The 17729-nt window shown below is 43.7% G+C and overlaps 1 protein-coding gene across 7 annotated transcripts in view; it reads right to left on the reverse strand.

The window, feature by feature from the left end:
• Positions 1-16698, reverse strand: part of pacrg (PARK2 co-regulated) — a 90596-nt gene extending 73898 nt beyond the window's left edge. For 2 of the 7 annotated variants that reach the window (XM_055505823.1, XM_029139715.3), the window contains exons 1-2: positions 16488-16697; positions 3650-3784 (exon numbers count right to left, since the gene is read on the reverse strand). In XM_055505823.1, coding sequence (XP_055361798.1) covers positions 3650-3784; positions 16488-16556 — 204 coding nt within the window. In that variant the 5' untranslated portion in view covers positions 16557-16697. Of the gene's footprint in view, positions 1-3649; positions 3785-16487 lie in introns of all 7 variants that reach the window. The other 5 variants (XM_029139717.3, XM_029139718.3, XM_029139713.3 and 2 more) reach the window with 4 other exon arrangements.
• Between the last annotated feature and the right edge of the window lie 1031 nt (positions 16699-17729).

Here is a 17729-nt window from a genome sequence, read left to right on the forward strand (position 1 = left end):
CTCTGGAGAGCCAAATTACCTTTCAGACACAACCTTCCCTTTTCCAGCTTGCCCTTGACATTTAGTTTGCTTGCATTTCCCCCCCGTACATATAGACTCCAACGCACTCCGTAAAAGCACGCATACACCCGCATGCAAGCGCAACAACACACATCCACACACAAATTCAATAACGTGCATGTCCTCAGGCTAATAATTCTTGATGTCAGATGTCAGATTTCCTACATATACTTTACTACATGGATTCTTCAATATGTTCTATGCACAACAAACGCTGCTACAAGGTACACACAACTTCAGCGGGACCATAGTGTAACCACAGAGCAGAGCATCTCCATTTTAGCTTAAAATATAGTTCTTATTGGCAACGCTTACATTACGTTTGTTTTAGTAGGAAATAAAGCAGGAAATAAAGCCACTGGCGCTATCATTGAGGGACATATTAATCCACAGTAATACACAAGCCCCAGCTCTCTACTTATTGTAATTTCAAACAAAGCAAATATAAAATGACTCCTCTCCACAGTGGGGATGTTTTAAAACCATAAAATACTCCATGACTAGTGCTGCAAAAGTAATTGTAGATAATTAGAGATTGATGTTTTCTCTTTTCAGTGTTGAACATATGTTTTATTAGCACGCAATCACGCACCATCTTAGTTATCAAAATTGGTTTAAATTAGTGTCTGTTAAATAGCCACTTTGTATCTGCTGATTCCAAAACATCAACAATACACACTGCAGTTACAAGCAAGTTACATGCAAGACTGCTCACAAAGGCCAATTATATGCTGCCTGTCCAACATGAAATGGTGCAGAGCTTCGTTTATTGAGTGGCTTTAAATGAACGCATTTAGCAAGTCAGTGTGAATGAGATAAGTCCTCTACTGGTCAAAAAAGGGTGGGTCACTTTAGTCTGTTAAAGGAACATCAAACTGATCAGAAGGTCAATTTTGTTTATCGTGCAAGCTATTATCATAGCTGGTCATGCTAATATAAAACTGTGCTCATTGTAATTAAGCAGGTCATCATGATGGCTACGACTGCAGACTGAAACGCAGCTTTCATAAAAGGACAATGCAGTAGAGTAGAGAGTTTAGTTACTGTAGAGATAATTGGTCAAATATTGTAACTCTGTAAGAGCTCTAAACTGTCCAAGAAGCCGTTAGAGGACCTTGTTGAACCTACTGAGATCACACTGAGGGCAGGTTGACAGGAAGGAACAATAGTGTCTTTTTAAACTAATCCAGCTTGTAGGAGTTCATTCAGATATCATGGAGTAAAGCTCTTTAATTGAATTACACCAGTCTGTAACTTTTATACATTATATATTAAATAATCTTATCCAGATTCATTTTAATCTGTGATTAAACAGAACATCTTATTTATGTTGCTGAAATAAGACAGTAAGTGCATGTTGGTCTTTCAGACTGTAAATCAAACTCATTTGCTTTGTTTGTGTTTCATATTTCAGACAGATCCAGACCTATGTGTTTTAATTAGAACAGGGTTTGGGTTAGGGGTGCAAATGATATTAAACTTCTAGCCATGTGAAACCACATTGACTGGCATTGGGTCCACTTGCAGCTGAACCAAAATGATCAATGTATGCAGCAGAACAGCTTGTAGGAGCATCATTGACTGGCATTTCATTGAGGAAACCCCCCAAAAAAGCTTCCTCTGTAGGTTATGACAAAACAGATTTTCCACCAGAACACCAGCTCACGAGTGGAGCTCACTGCTGGGCTACTGATGTGAGAGAGGAAATGTTAATGACATGCAAAAGATGATTCATTGAGAGCACAGAAACACATTCTGCTGCTCCCTGCTGCTCACAGGGGGGATGACCGTGTAGGAAACGGGGAAAGGGGAGCTCTGTGCACATGTACAGACAAGACGCGGATATCGATTGGACAGACTTGTTTGGCTTAATATGCAGCATTTGTCTATTTCATGGTCAATTTGAGAACTAAGTCACATTGGCCGGCAAACATGTGCACGCAGCAGCTTTGTAGAAGGGTAATCTGAACCCCTGACCTGAATACACACACTCGCGGTTGTAGACGATCAGAGTGATACACATGTAAACACACAGACACACAAACACCCCGTGTGAGCTTGACTACTCAGCCGACATCTAAATCAACATTTATTTTTCTTTCCAAAAGACTCTCACCTTCCTGCTTTGCCCACATTTCTATCTCTTCTCTTCATTTGCTAGGGGGCTGAAGTCTCAGACTAGGATTGATCCTAAGCTGCCATCTTGAACCTGTGCCCTGAGGGCAGCTCAGTGCAAACACACAGCAACACCTCTCCACTTACTCCAATCATGGACACACGCTCGGTTGCACTACACCTCCATCCACATCCACACGACAGCTAAGGCACACACAGCAAGTGCCAGGTATCGGTCCAGATTATAAAAAAACACAAAGCCGAAATTCAAGAAATAAAAATCCAATAAAATATCTCCATTAAAGCAGACACTCGACACACACACTTATTCAATGCCAAAGTGCCAATTCAAAAATACTCCATATATATACATATAACAATAAACGTTTCCTTTGCTGCTTTTAAAAATGGCTAGTCAATGTATAAGCATTGGGAGAAAATCCATAACTATAATACACACAGTGGATGTGACAGAAACAATTTTATAAACCACATCCCATTTGTTGAGTGCATTTTATGAACAGAGCACAAAAGAAATCCATTATTTGTGTAAAGGAAAGCTTCATTTGAACATTTTACATAAATAATTCATACAAAGAGATGCTTTTACAGTGTTTTCACCTGAAGACAGACAGCTAACTGGTGAGAACGCTCACTCAACCAGCCAGCCACCTTCCTTCGCTCTTTGAAGCGAGAAAACAGGGAGGAAAAGGGCATAATTTGTTTGATTCATTTATCGCTGCTTACTATGAATAAATGTCATTAAGAGGAGTTGCCGCAGCCGTTGTGAAGGTATGGAATCGCTGGCAGCATAGTGGGAGCTGAAATGAAGCAACGTAGTGATTAAAAGAATGCGTTCGTCCCACACACTCAGTGCCAGTCTGGAGCCTAATAGCCCTGCGGAGGCTCGCATGTAGAAACACACAACATTAAATACACACAAATACATATGCAATCGCTCCCTGAGTTTAGCTACGACTACCCTGAGATTCTATAAAGTTTGTGATTGATGGGTGACTGGTGCTGTGAAACAGGTGCACCTTTCAAGTGCTCAAATCTACACTGCCTCCTACAGGAGGAAAGCCCACACTGAACATGTAGACGTGAGAATCTAATCATCACCTTCAGCTGAGTCGATAAACGCTGTTTGTATAGCGCCTATCAAGTCTTCAGATTCAACCATCACAGATGATGAGCAGCCAGCTTCTACTGGGCAAAAGTCTACTGTATCACGGGCTCGTGTGTAATTTAGAAAGAAAAATTATTGGCTGTTCTCTAACATATATCTGCTTCGTGGCCCGATTGATTTTTTTCACACAAGCTTTTAATTAGGTCCCAACAGCCTATGCTCCTAAAGGTGATAAAGGTGACATACAGTGCTTTCTAATAAAAATACAGCACGACAGCCTTTATATCAATACTGAGGGAAAAGCTTAAGCATTTGTCAATTCCTAACAGCGTGCACCATCCCTACCTTCCATGCAATGTGGTTGCCTTTGGTGTTATGCTCCAGCGCCATTGGAAACTCCCCGCGCTCGTAAAACTTGCGGAAAGTGGTGGGTCTGGAGGGGCGCTCCCGAAAAGCGCCCGCAGCCGGAGGTCCCGCGACCTGGTCAGACGCAGGTGGGAAAAAAAAACAGAAATTACAAGAAAGGGCCGAAAGACAGAGGGATAAACTGAATGAGACATCCAAAGTAAGTGAGAATGTTGTTTTATAAAATCAGAATTGACTGTGTTTCTTCTACAAGAATAGAATTACTCCCACTGCTTTTTCTTTAAAGTAATTCAGGGAGACACATGTGCCTGCTTCCCTGCTTCTCTAAGGAGGCAAACCACAGATAGTGTGTGCTTCTGTGTGTGTGTGTGTGTGTGTGTGTGTGTGTGTGTGTGTGTGTGTGTGTGTGTGTGTGTGTGTGTGTGTGTGTGTGTGTGTGTGTGTGTGTGTGTGTGTGTGTGTGTGTGTTGGCCCTGTAGCCAGAGGCGCTGCCAGAGGCATTGTTAAGATCATCTTTTCTCTGCCTCCATATTGGATATGTTCTATTACTCTGCTACTGAAAGCCAGTGGGACTCCTATCGCATCAGCCACAGTGGATCCTGCTATTGTTGTGAGGGCCACTGGTGGTAGTACAGAACCCATACAACATGTCCAGTAGGTACATGCTCCCCAGTGGAGTCGAAAGGACGCCCCCAAAAGATTTTAGGATTAGAAAAAATATTTTAAAATGACAAGTATCTGGGAAAAAAGCAAACATTTGTCAAAAACAGAGACAGACTTCATTAACATAATAAAAACCCAGCGGTGATATTATGGGAGCCACTCACGTACTTAAGATACCAGGCTGTCACAACTCTCTAATATTTGAGGTCCACACCATGCACCATGTCATGCGTCCACACTATGTCGCAGTGGAGGGAGGACAGAATAGAAGAGCCAATCTTCTCCCTGTCTCCTGGGTGCGTCCCCTGCCATCTGTGTCGCGCTGCCACATGACTGGCAGATGTGTTGCTGTCATTAATCCTCAGATTACCACCCATTGAGAGGCGGAATCTCTCTGCCTACACGCAGCGTAAAGTGGTTATGGGACATGTTACCGTTGGCAGGAGGCGCCTAGGACGAGATTTTAAAGTGGTTTCAGTCAATTACTAGGACGCCACAGTTCAGTTAGTTTTGTTACGTCAGGCGCTAGTGTTGCCTGTTTGTTGCATAATTCAAAAACAAAATAGACACAAAAGCTGCAGGACTACAAATGGAGCAGGAATGATGTAACGCGGATCAAAGTTTAAGTTGCGTGTCCCACGTGGTGCGGCTGCTGCCGACAAAGTTGGGCTCAAGAGGAACGAGATGAGAGGAAAAGCCATTACGAGCGGGTGTCGCCGCGCACTGACTGTATTTCACCAGCTCTAATGCACCGTGGGATTGCAACACGTATCAAATGAATCAGTTTGGAGCTTTTGTTTACTGGGGAATTCTGAATAGTATTATGTTGAAGTAACAGGTGTGCGTTTGTGTACCCGAAGGAAAAAACACTACGTGACTAAAAATGCAGGGAAAAGAAGTAGACACATATGAAAGGTGCTGCTTCATTATCAAATTATTAGTCATAATAATATAATTGTGAATAGAATATCACCCATTTCGGTATTATGTTGTATTCATATGTGTATTGAAAATACAGCAGCAGGCCTTTGTTGTTTTATTTAGTCTTTACACTAGACGTTCCGTGATTTGCAGCCGCAGTGGTGAAAATGCGACGCTGTAAAGCTTACGAGAGCGGCCCAGCCTGCAGGAGTGACAAAGCCCTCATATCCAGGTAGCCCCGCTGCACGGCGAGGCTAAAAATAGCTCAGACGGGCGAGCGGAGAGAGAATGAAGCCAGACTGCATTGACTGGCTGAGCAGGTTTTATGGTCAGGAGTGATGACGCTGCAGTCAGCTCCGCGGCCTGTGCTCGTGGCTCTGGCGTCGCAGGCTTCGCGTCTTCTCCCCTGTTTTCAGGCCAATTATGATCCCGAGCACAACAATAGCTGGCGGAGGGACTGCACGTGCGTGCGAAATAGCAGATTTCCCGTGGCTCGGCACTCGGAGGCCCTTTCCTCTGTCACTGATGTATGCTGTCACTCCTGGCAGCTTAAGGAAAACTGGAATAGGAATAGAGGAGATTATCACCTGCTGGCTTCCTGATGCCATTCCAACCATCCCTGTTCCTGTTCTGTCAGGCATGACATTCGTGCCTAGTGCTCTGCATGCTAGCACTGAATCCTAAAGGCAGGGCTACAGCCCTTTTGGAGTTTGAAGATTGTATCGAGGTGGGATTTTATGGTTTGTTTGCGGCCTTCGGGGACACATGAACTTATTATTGGAGCATGCCAGGAATGAGTCCAGAACTCTGTCTGCCAAAGTTCTATCTCATACAGTATGTGTGATTCACTTTAGACTGGCGGCATCACGTCATCACCAAGTCCTTTTCATCTTTGTAAGTTTGTTTTTGTTTCTACCTGTATTTGCGGATGTTGGGGAGGGTCCATTGCAGAGCTGCATACTGTACAGCTGAATAATCCAAAATTCACCCTGGTTCTAAAATACCAGCTTAAACACAAACACAGACAGTGAGAAATGCAAGGAAAGGATCGTATAAGATAGATCTACACAGCATCCCACCCCTCCATGGAGGCTATAAACTCTGAGGCGACAGACTACAGAGCAGAGATAGAGGTGGTGTAAGGCAATAAAGGAGGGAAGTGTCTGTTTTGTGTGCCCCTGGTGCACACATCAGGGACTCATAACAAGGCAGCACTGGTCAGATGAGCTCCAGGCTGTCATTTCTCTCCTTCGCCTTCACTCTGCCTCTAGATCTGTTTCCTCCCTAATGCTGTTGTCCACTCCAACTAGCACCACCGTAAACCTGGCTGCTGCAGGACCTGCAGAAGCAATAACACACACACACACACCATGAGGTTCCCACGGGCGAGCCCCTGCAGAGGTGATTGAACACTGGCAGGGCCTCATGCTCCTGTCATTTATAAAGGTGTCATCCTGACAAAGAGATGCTCCCTCTAACCTTATTAGAATGGCACTTCCATGGCTCTCCTACTTGATGTTGACACACAGAGTGGGTGGGGGGTGATCAAAAATCTAAGAAATTACAAGAGGAACGTAGGCTAAAGGCAGGGAGTGAAAGAATTGGAAGAAAAAGAAAATGAGAGAGGAAATGGAGACAAGAGCTGCAAAATGAGGAAATGACGAAAGAGGAATGGTGCATGTGAGAGGAAAAGGGAGACAGGGAGACACGAGGTGGGAGCCATCAATTCTGTGGGTGAGTTCAGCGTGGCAGAGTTGCGGCAGCATGTAGGTGATCCATCACCGTGCCCGGGCCTTTAGCTCAAGCACTCTCTCTCTCGCATCTCACCATCTCCCTGCATCCATTCCACAACCCCCATAACACCTCTGACAGATTCTCTGTCAACCCCGCTTTGCCGTCACTCCTTCACTTCCTCAAATGAGACCGCTGTTAATCTCCCTCTTCATTTCTGCCTATTGTCTGTCAGGGCTGTGCATTTCACGCCGCCCAGCGTGGGGGGGGGGGGGGGGGGTGTTCAGGCGCCCTGTTGCTTGCTTGTCCTCTCCGTTCGCATTTACCCGCTGTTCTCGGCTGAGAGGTTATTGAAATCCAGTTGGGTGGAGAAGGCCAGCTTTCTTGGAGGAGGAAGCGGCGTGCGTGAGTCACAGAGGATGGAATAGACAGGCTGAGGCTGTTCTGATAAGGTCAGCCTGCACATCGCTGCCACAGGCAACAAAATTAGCTCTTTTTATTTGCAGGGCATTTTGGGCCATAGCGCTGCCATAACAGACTGAGCTGCAGAAGAAGAAAAGATTTATTTAAGCTGCAATGGAATCTTTCCCCTTTTTGCATCCACCCTCTGCAGGACAAAGCAGGAGAGTTGGGAGGCTGGTTGTGTTAAGTATAAATCTGCAATGTTTGTGTAGCAACTCATTAACTTTTCAGGAACAAATGCCAAGTTTAATCAGACTGCGAGTGAGTTTCATTAAGAGTGCAAGAGGGCCCTCACTGGACAGAAACATTCTGATGGAAGGTAACAGAGTCTTGTGTTCTGAGCTCACAGATGTGTTTTACAATTGTCACAGAGCCAAAGGCTTCTGCATCAACGCTATCGTGTACACAGACACAAGGGCAGGGATGTTTGTAAGGGAACATGACGACACCACAAGGCAAAGGCGACACCGCACATCTGTCTACTACAAAGATACCAGGATGAAACAGGTGACAGTCACCCGCTATTAAACCGCGCACATGAGAGGCCCAACTTTAAAGACGAGCTTCAAAACGGGGCTCGGAGCATTGAAGAGCACCTCGCGTTTTTTCCTGTCCCCTTTAGTTTAACCCCATCACTTAAAAGAACAGCGCCGACAAAGAGAGACGTTAACGGGATGTGAAAGAGGCAGTTTGAGGTGGAAGAGTGAGGGGAGTGAAACAGGTCCTTTGTGAGCGGGAAAAGGGGAATGAGCAAAGGAGGAAGACGGAGAGAGGGAGTGGGAACGCCCTGAGTGCTGTGTCTTCTCTGTGTGGCCCACTTATCAGCCATGCAGCTGGGTAGCCTTACAGAGCCCCGCTGGCTGATTCATATCACCGAACCACGGCACAGAGTCAGCCGGCGCGGCGAAGGCAGAATATATTAGATGTTAGCTCTTCTTAAGCGAACATGAACAACATGCGCCGAGCCCTAAGGCTAAATCTACTGTAATACGGGCTACTGTAATACAGTCCAAAACTCTTCTGCCCCAAATTCTATATTCAGAATGTTCTCATTTCCCAAACTGAGAGGTGTTTCTTTATCTACATCTCTATGATCATTTCGGAGGCTGTTGTTTGTTCTGCGGCGCTGATATAAATGGAACTGACAAAATAACTGAAACAATGCAATTTGGTGCTGCAAATTGCATCTCCCCCAAATTGTCATGCAGTTAACATAAATCTAAAACAAAAACGGAACCTCACTGCCTCCGCAGAGGGAGAACTGACTGTAAGCACACATTGTAGTCCAGGCCGTTAACAGAATGGGGAATGCATTGATCCATACTTTGTCTTTACAGCCCCAATCAGTAAAAACACCTGAAGGCATTAAAACATTGTGCTGGGCCATGAAATTAATGAGACATACAAGGAAACATCCTCCATCCTCTAACCAAGTGCAGTCGCCACAGCTCCTGTTCAGGTAAATAAAGAATCCTCACTATTTTATACACCAAATAAGTTGCTCCCTGTCAATAAACATCCTTGTAGCTCTTTTTAATTTATAGTGGACTGAAAACGACCTCAGAATATTAATGCACTGTACTTGCACTGAGAAGAGGCACTTGTTTTTTAGTGGTTACAGTGCTAGAAACAGCTCAGAATAGCTGCATGACTCATCCGAAAGTTGAAAGTTTGTTCTGTAGGTAGTAAGGAGAGTGGACACAAACAGGCAGGTACAGCAGATGTGTGCAGCTGTGAGCGCACAATAAAAGTGAGGGAAAATGACCGTGGAGCCGTGGAGGGTGTGATTCGACAGCAACAGGTCCACAGGGCAAGGAATGAGAAGAGGACACACCCAGAGCGGTAGGAGGCCATCGATTTTACAACACAGCCAAAGACAGACACACACACAGGGACACAGGGACACACACAGGCACGCAGACACACACACACACACACACACACACACACACGCAGACACAGGCACACATATACACACACAGAGACAAAGACACACACACACGCAAACAGGAAGACACACAGACACACACACAGACGCAGACAGACACACAGACACACACGCAGACACACACACACACACACACACAGAGGCAGACACATAGAAAGACAGACACACACACAAACACAAACACACACACACGCAGACACACACACAAACACAAACACACATACACACGCAGACAGACACACAAACACAAACACACATACACACGCAGACAGACACACACACACACACACACAGACAGACACACAAGCAGACACTCAGGCACACACAAACGCAGACACTCAGACAGACACACGCAGACACACAGACAGACACACACACACACAGTCACGCACACAGAGAAGGTCAGTTTGCACCACACCCCTTCACCCCACGGCCACACACATCGCCCAGTGTCAACTCTCTGACAGATCCTTGAGGAGAGTAGAGGCATGTAGAGATAAGCAGAGTGCACATGGTGGAAAGATACGGCTTCTAGCTCTGATACGAGAATATTGTTTAACAGTGAATAACATCATCTAGGTGATTAGTATGTATTGCACAATGGACCCCAGGCCACTGGTCTTATCGCACGCCCAGTGTGCATTTCTGCTTGTGAAAATCAGCCTTGCTCATGTAAGAACGTCTGCTCCAGTCGTCCAGAGACACCACACAGAGACCAGAACTCGGCAGGGTCGGAAACTTGACCTTTTTAGAAATTAAATTGGGGGGAAAGCAGACTGAAGGCTACATTCTCCACTGGCAGACGCCCAGACACGCAAACTGCCTAATGCAGTTGTATGAATCCAGTCGCACAAACACCCAAACCCAAATTTATCTGCTTATTCCTTATTTCTTTATCGACTGGAATGTAAACGTGAAAACGGGGTTTGTAGCAGAGTTTGGGGCTCCCAGCTGAGATCGGTATGGAAAACAATGAGAGACACAGGTCTCACGCTGATGTCTTCTGCAAGAGTAGAAGAAGAGAGGCAACATTATAAGCTAAGCAACAGGGTGTCACACACACACACACACACACGGTAACCACAGTAACACAAACCAATAAATAAAAACAAGACAACCCAAAATCCCAGAACACTGTGCAAACCAACCCTTTTAGAGGTGGTTCATTCAAAGATATGAAGTCATACAACTGTACTGTTTTTCAGCCCATGCCCCCCCTCTTCATCTATCAATCTATTCGATCACTCCTCCCATGTCTCCACCTCTTGCTCTTCATTGCAGGTTGCTGGTGCTCTGAGAGTAAAACAGGTGTCGAGGCCATTAGTACGAGTCGTTCTGCGCCACCCCCGCCATCCGATATTTTTGATGAGAAGCATAAATCCTGGATATGAGAATGCAATAGTCAATCAGGAGGTTGATAAGGGGAGTATGCCTTTACTCTCATCATCATCAAACACCAATGATATCATCTATAGTTCATGCAAAAGATCTTAAAACTGGTTCACATGAAAGCAATGATTAAAAAGACTGTGTTTATTATTTAGGCAAGAATAAAATATGACCTTCTAAGTTCAGGCTGAGAAACAAAATCCCTTTCATCTTCAATCATAAACTGAACTCATCTATGTAAGAGGTGTGGTAGTCTCTCCCTCCTGAATCATATTGGCACTCTAATATCTTTCCCCTCTACTCACTCTAATTTCCTCCCATAAAATGGCTGCCTTCTATCACTCTCCTTGGCTTACATTTTTATGTCTTTTCCCGGGCCGTCGCAGAGGAAAGTTGTCAAGGTAATGTGGCGATGACCCTTAGATTTCATAATATTCTTTCAGTGTCATAGTATCAACTACATTTGTCTTTGATCCAGCAATTTTCTTATATTAGCACTCACATCAGCATCCATGTCACAACCCTATTCAGGCAGACGGTCCAAACAAAGTCAGTTAGTTTTAACAACACTAAAGAGACGGGTGTCAAAGTGACAGTTGGAAAGTTGAGCATCTGTCACTGTGCTGAACCATTTGACTGGAATCAAAAGGGAGATGAGGGCCTTCAAAGGACAGGCAAAGCAGTGTCTGAGGCCAGACATGCTCTGGTGTGCACCGCAGATAAGGGCCAAGAGGTTATATTGCTTCTCTTCTGTCTCTCCCTTTGTACTCCTGTGTCTTAAGGGAGTGGGAGGAAAATAGAGGGAAAAGAGGGAGAGAGGTAGAGAGAGGCTGATACAGAACCGTGGAGAGATGGAGGATGAGTCATGAACAGGTTGCCTGTCTCCGTCTGCCACGGCGCATCACGGTGATCAAACGCTCGTTAGTAGAATTTGGTTGGTGTTTCCGGACGGTGAGGGTAATGAGCAGAGGTGGTGGGAGCAAAGAGCTGCTGGACTGTGATGTGGATCATTTGTGACAGTATCAGGGTACCTTTGCCTTCTAGCCCATCCTTTCCTCCGTCAGGGCTGTTGCCTGTAGTGTACCTTCAACATAAATAGCAGAATAATCCTCTGTGGACGTTTGAAGAGAACGTACGTGCTAGTTTAAATCCCAGGACCTTGAAGCATCTCTGACACAAGCTGCATTTAGCATGAGTCGGCACTGATACCAGCTCTGCCCCATCATCTGTCTAGAGAATTTCCCTTTAAACTTATTCTGACAGAAACAGTTCTTATTGCAGCATGCCTGTTTTGATAGTTACAAAGATGTGTTGCCTTGATGGTGATTGTGAAAGATTCAAAATCATGGGAGGGGCAACAAAGGGCAGCGTTTGGCATTATTGAACTGGAACAACAGTGTTTGTCCCATACATGGATTTTTCTGCTAATGGTTCCCATTACATTGATGAGGCAGTATGTGAATTGCTATAGCAGCATGTACACTATAACACGTACGTGCCTGTGTGACACCTTCTAAAAGGCCTTTTAGGATCTAGCTACAGTAATAAAAATTTGTGTGATGATAACAATGCAAAATCTGCATTTGTCACAGCCCTAAATATTTACAACCTGGGGCGTAATGGACACCACAACATGTCAGCCCCCTCATTTGTTAGTGTGTGTGTCTACACATATAGTAAGAGTCTTCGGTGTAAATGAAAACACAGTAAAGTACTGTACATTTTGTACTTCGGCATCAGTTCTTGCCTCTGTTTGATACAAGGAGGACACTGCTCAAAGAAGAGGCACAGGTCTCCATGTCCTCTGTGATGGTTATCAGACATCATAGGATTAATTAACTCTAGAGCAGAAAATAGAGGCCCTGCAAGGAGCAATAAACATTCTCCATTAAAAGCCATCTAATTAGAATGCAAGCTACAAGGACTTGAAGGAGAACACAACAAACAGAGGCCAGTGTAATTGTCAACCAAGCTCTAAGCAAACATAGCAAACCTAATTGACGTAATCAGTCCAGCACTTCCTATAAGGTCATAATCGAAAACTGTGGAGGTACTTCTCCATACCTGACTGAAGTTTCCAGATGGTGTTTTCCACAAGAGTGAAAAGGTCACAGACATTTCGACAGTCATGCACTTCAGACAGCATGCCATCAATTATAACCTAATCTATCAGTTGATACCTGTTGAGAGGAGCATGAAGCACAGAATCTGTGGTTTGTAGGCCTTTCCTTACTTGAAAAGTGATTTTTATGAGATCAAAACACCAAATCTCGGTCTCCAGAAGATCAAAGCGAGGTTTCAAAAGAAATGTCATTTCACGAACGCATCTCTTTTACGGTCACTTTAAACATGCCCCTGTCTGGGTCAGATTTATTTTTTCCACTCCTTTTAAAGTGAGGAGCAAAACAACCAGACTCAAAAAAGTCAAAAGTTATGAGGGAAAGTGCAATATTTCCAAGTCAGCCCGACCTCTGTCCACTCAGGGCCTCTAGGCTGTGTGGTTGATCGATATTAATGGAAACGCCAGCAGGCCTCCAGAGTCTATTGCCAATTTAACCTGTTTCACCATGACTCAGTCCTTCCTTAAATAACCCAGGTGCTTACCGGGATGGACTACAGGCTTCTGGTGCTGATAAGATGAGCCCACAGGAGCAGGGGGAAGGAAAGATACAAATAGTTTAAGTGTGTGCAGGGCTGTGTGAGTGTATGAGGACCACTGGTTTAGAAAACACTTCCAGGCGGCAGTTCAAGCGCTGTACAGCAGCTAAGTGGACGGATGAGGCAATCTACAGCATGTCATTCAACAGCAGCGATTTGCTTAATTTAACTTTATATGCACAGGAATACAACACAGACATGAACCCCCTCCAGCTGGCTTCATGGCCAATTTATGCATCATGCTGTGTCAGGGAAACGCGTTTGAAGTAATGGGTAAGAATAATTTTGACAGCCGGTGGAAATAATAAAAAGAAAACTTCACCATCATAAAAGCTTTCAAGGATTTAATCTTGGTCAACAACTGCCTGCTTTTCATAAAACTGACAATAATAAGCTCATCTATCAAACTTTATCCCACTATATTGCTTTGTTCGTGTTGTTGGTTATGATTTGTTTATTATGATCAGCCCAACTGTGGTTCAAACAAAGGGATTTATTCATTTTAATTCAAGCTGTAGATGATACATGCCAGGCTATTAGATGATATTTTAAAATCTGTTTTTATTTTAAACCAAATTCAACTCAACTAGGCACTTTGCAGTCTACAGTAACATGAGAATATGTTTTATCAGGTTTCACAAAACTGTTTGGACTCTTGTAATCCCTAGTCATGGATCAATCGTAAGCCTTATTGACTTGTTTAGATTATAGGTTAAAGCACTGGAAACATAAAGCTGACATGAAGCTCATTTACCGAGAAATACAATTACATTAAATGTTATTAGAAACATATTGGCATTGTTTGATTTTGTGGTATGCATAAAGGATTTACTGTATATATTAGTCGTGCTTTCAACTACATAGACCTAATTGGTTGTAAGGAGGAAAACAGAAAGTGAGCTAGCACAGGGGTGCAAGACATCTGTTCCACTATATAGAGATGATGCTGTGGGGGAGGAAAGGAATGAGATATGAAGGTCACGTTTGCTACCATAGCGTCTCCATCTGTCCCCTAGGTTTAGTGGGGTGAGGAGAGCGGGCTGAGCTTAGCCAGTTCTGTGGAAGGCATTTGCAGACTTGGGGGTTCTGATTTTCTAGCCCAATTTCATATGATAAAAAACAGTTGTCATAACCCTGAGAGATGGTTGCAGTCCACAACGTTAGCATTCTATGCACATAATTTGTCTGGACTGAAGTTTTTCTATATGTTTAAACAGTCAAATAGAGTGGAAGCCAGAAGACAGATCCGCGCTGTCCCAAACAAAAAACAGCCATAGCTGCTGAATAAATGAACCGAACAAGTGTGTTAAAATATTACTTAATGACAACTTAGTGTTTGCTGTGACATTATACAAAAATGTGGACAATATGCCCTATTTTTCTGACAAACAAGCAACTGCTGCCACCAGCTCTGCAAACGTTTGTCATTTCCTGCATTACCAATGAGGCCCTGACAGAAAATAACAGCTTTGTTCCCACTGTGTCTGAAACGCGGGCAACGACCTCCCACCAGAATGTGAAAGCGCACCTTTTACACCTATCTTAAATGTTTTGGGGACAAATCAGAGCAAAAAAGCGGGTGAGTTCCAGAGGCATGTATTATTGATTCAATTTCTATGACCACAAATACTTTAAAGCATAATAAGCCAACACTTCAGGTCCCCCTACCCTTTTAAGGCTTGAAATGGCCTTGTCGTTATCTACAAATCACAGCTCTCTGCAAAGCCGCCCCCTCCAGAGCAATATGTCAGTGACCACAGGAGAGGAGACAAAACAGAAGGCAACAGACAGAAGCAAGCCTCTAAAATATTTAATGGGTTTTGTTGAGGATTTTGTCTGTGCTACGGCAATGTGGGACTATCATTCATGTTTTAGACATAGCAGATCCTCTGGGGAGATGGTGAATATTAAAGGGCTTTGCAGAAGCCTCGCTCGTGAAAGCTCCAGACAGGAGATTTGTTTATGACCTTCAAATGAGGGGAAAGGAGTCAATGATAACTCCGGTTTGCATCTCAAGACAATCCCTGCTGCGGAAAAGAAGCTGCCGTTTCGCTTTCAAGTATTTAACGTTGTCACCAGAACTGCGCAGCTCTCTATTTATCACGTAGGTCTGATTCTTTTAGGTGCCATGTGAAGGTAACAAGGCAGGAAAAAAAAAACTTTGCTCCTTAGAGACAAAAATCTAGCTTAATTGTTTGCAACAAAGTAGCCGGGATTCAGAGGAGCCAGACGAATGCCAGCAGCAAACATTAATGTGACACTTCCTCAAACTCATTCGCGGAATAATTGCTGACCACGGAAGACTCAACTTCTAATGCTAATGCAAATTCACATTTCCCAGTGAAGCAAATCAGAACTGTCTACATGAACAGCACCAGAACAAAGACAAAATACGGGGAAGTTTATGAAGTGGGAGATTTTACGATAATGCTGACAATAAACAAAGGCAGTGGAAAGTTTGTTTTGAAAATACTGATACTAAAACAGAGTCTAATTGCTGCGTTTGGGCTCTAGAGTGAGTTCTAAAACTGTCATTTTACTGTAGCTCATGAAGTTGCTGAATAAAGTTTTAAACCTCACAAAAACCACCCAAAGGATTGTCTTCCCCAAAGTAAACACAAACACACACACATGGACGCAAAGCATAAAATGAGGGCTGTTATTAAAAAGGAAGTCAGTTTTTTTTTTGTTTTTTCCCTCACTGTCTGTGTCACTGACTCACAGACGTTGGTTTCTGCTGAACAATAACAGAGAAAGGAAACAGGCTCATTTAAACATAGACATAAAAGGCTGCTCCTCCTTTTATCATGTTCAATGCTTTTACTGTGAAAGGTTGTCACCCTGCGACTAGACGTTGCCCTGATAAGAGAAAGTATCGAATTAAAAGGTAAAGAGTGGATAAACCCGGTTAAGTATAAACAAAGCGAACATGACGGAGGCGCTCACCGTTCACGCTGCATTCGGTGACAGCTAGCTAGCTTAATGCTAACGGTGGCCGCACGTTAGCGTTGCCGTTAGCTAGCCACGTCAAATAACTTCACTCACCACGGAGTTCTTCATGGTGGCCTTCACGGTGAAGCCCTCCGTTCTCAGCCTCCTCCCGTCCTGAAACATGTCCAGCGCTGTTGTTGTATGAAGTGGTACAAACCTACAACGAAGAGCAATGAGGTGGACTAATTAATTTTTGTATGGATCTGGAAACCTGTCGGCTGTTTTTTTTTAAGATGGTTGCTAGGCAACCTCCTAGACGCCTTGGTCTTGTTGCCGCGGAGACGCGCGTCTCCTCGTTACTATAGTAACTTCCTACTACTGCTGAAAATATACAGAGCAAAGTGTCGTGATTAAATACTTAAAATAAACATTATGCGTGTTGTGCGTTTTATCCTTTTTGTTCGTACTAAAAACCAATTAAAGACATTAAAACAAAGCAGGAAATGACTTTATTAATATTACATTTGGCTTAGTTGTTCTTTCTTTTTTTCATTTAATTAAATCCATCTTTACATTTTACAGAGGGTAAGTGACACTAATCATTTTTTATATTCTAATCCTGCCACCTAATCTTCTTAACTAATTATTATGAGGTCTGAGTATTTCATGGTCGTGTGAGGTCTCTGTGTGTTCTGCAATGATGGAGGTACAGCAGTAGATTTTAACATTTGTATGCTACCACCGCACATTTTCAATGTCAACTGTGGTTAAAACAAGTGTTCTCTTTGTTCCTGTGCGCAGGATTTTTTAATAAAATGAAAGTATGACCTAACCTCCTACAGAATTATTTGTATTTTAAGAATGATTTCTCTGCAGCTGCAGGCCTTCACATTTCTGTCTTAGACACACAATCAACCACACGCTCAGCTGATCATTTTGGCCATGCAATTAATCATCACCCACAACTAAACTCTTAATTAGGCTCTTTGTCTGTCAGAAAGACTAGGGTCGACATTCAGAATAAGTTGGTTGGAGAATAGTGTGAATAGAATCATTCCAGTTTAGGAACGAGGCACTTTTAATCTTCCTATATCAGTTTTGCCTCTTGAGAGTTTCTTAGGTGAACTGGTGCAACTGTTATTAATCTTCAGTGCACAGGCCATTTCTCTAAAAGCCCCTATTTGTTTTTTATGGCTCCATTGAGAGAGAAGGGTGTAGCAGCAGTTTACAGAAAGACTGTAAACAAGGTATGCAGGAAAGGCAAGTTATGTCCCTGTCAGCATTCAATGCTGGTCTCTCTTTCTTTTTCCCTCTCTCTGCTTTCCTTCAGAGGATTAAAAAGAGGAAGAGGGGAGT

The sequence above is a fragment of the Betta splendens genome, chromosome 22, assembly GCF_900634795.4.
Source record: "Betta splendens chromosome 22, fBetSpl5.4, whole genome shotgun sequence".
Taxonomy (NCBI): Eukaryota; Metazoa; Chordata; class Actinopteri; order Anabantiformes; family Osphronemidae; genus Betta; species Betta splendens.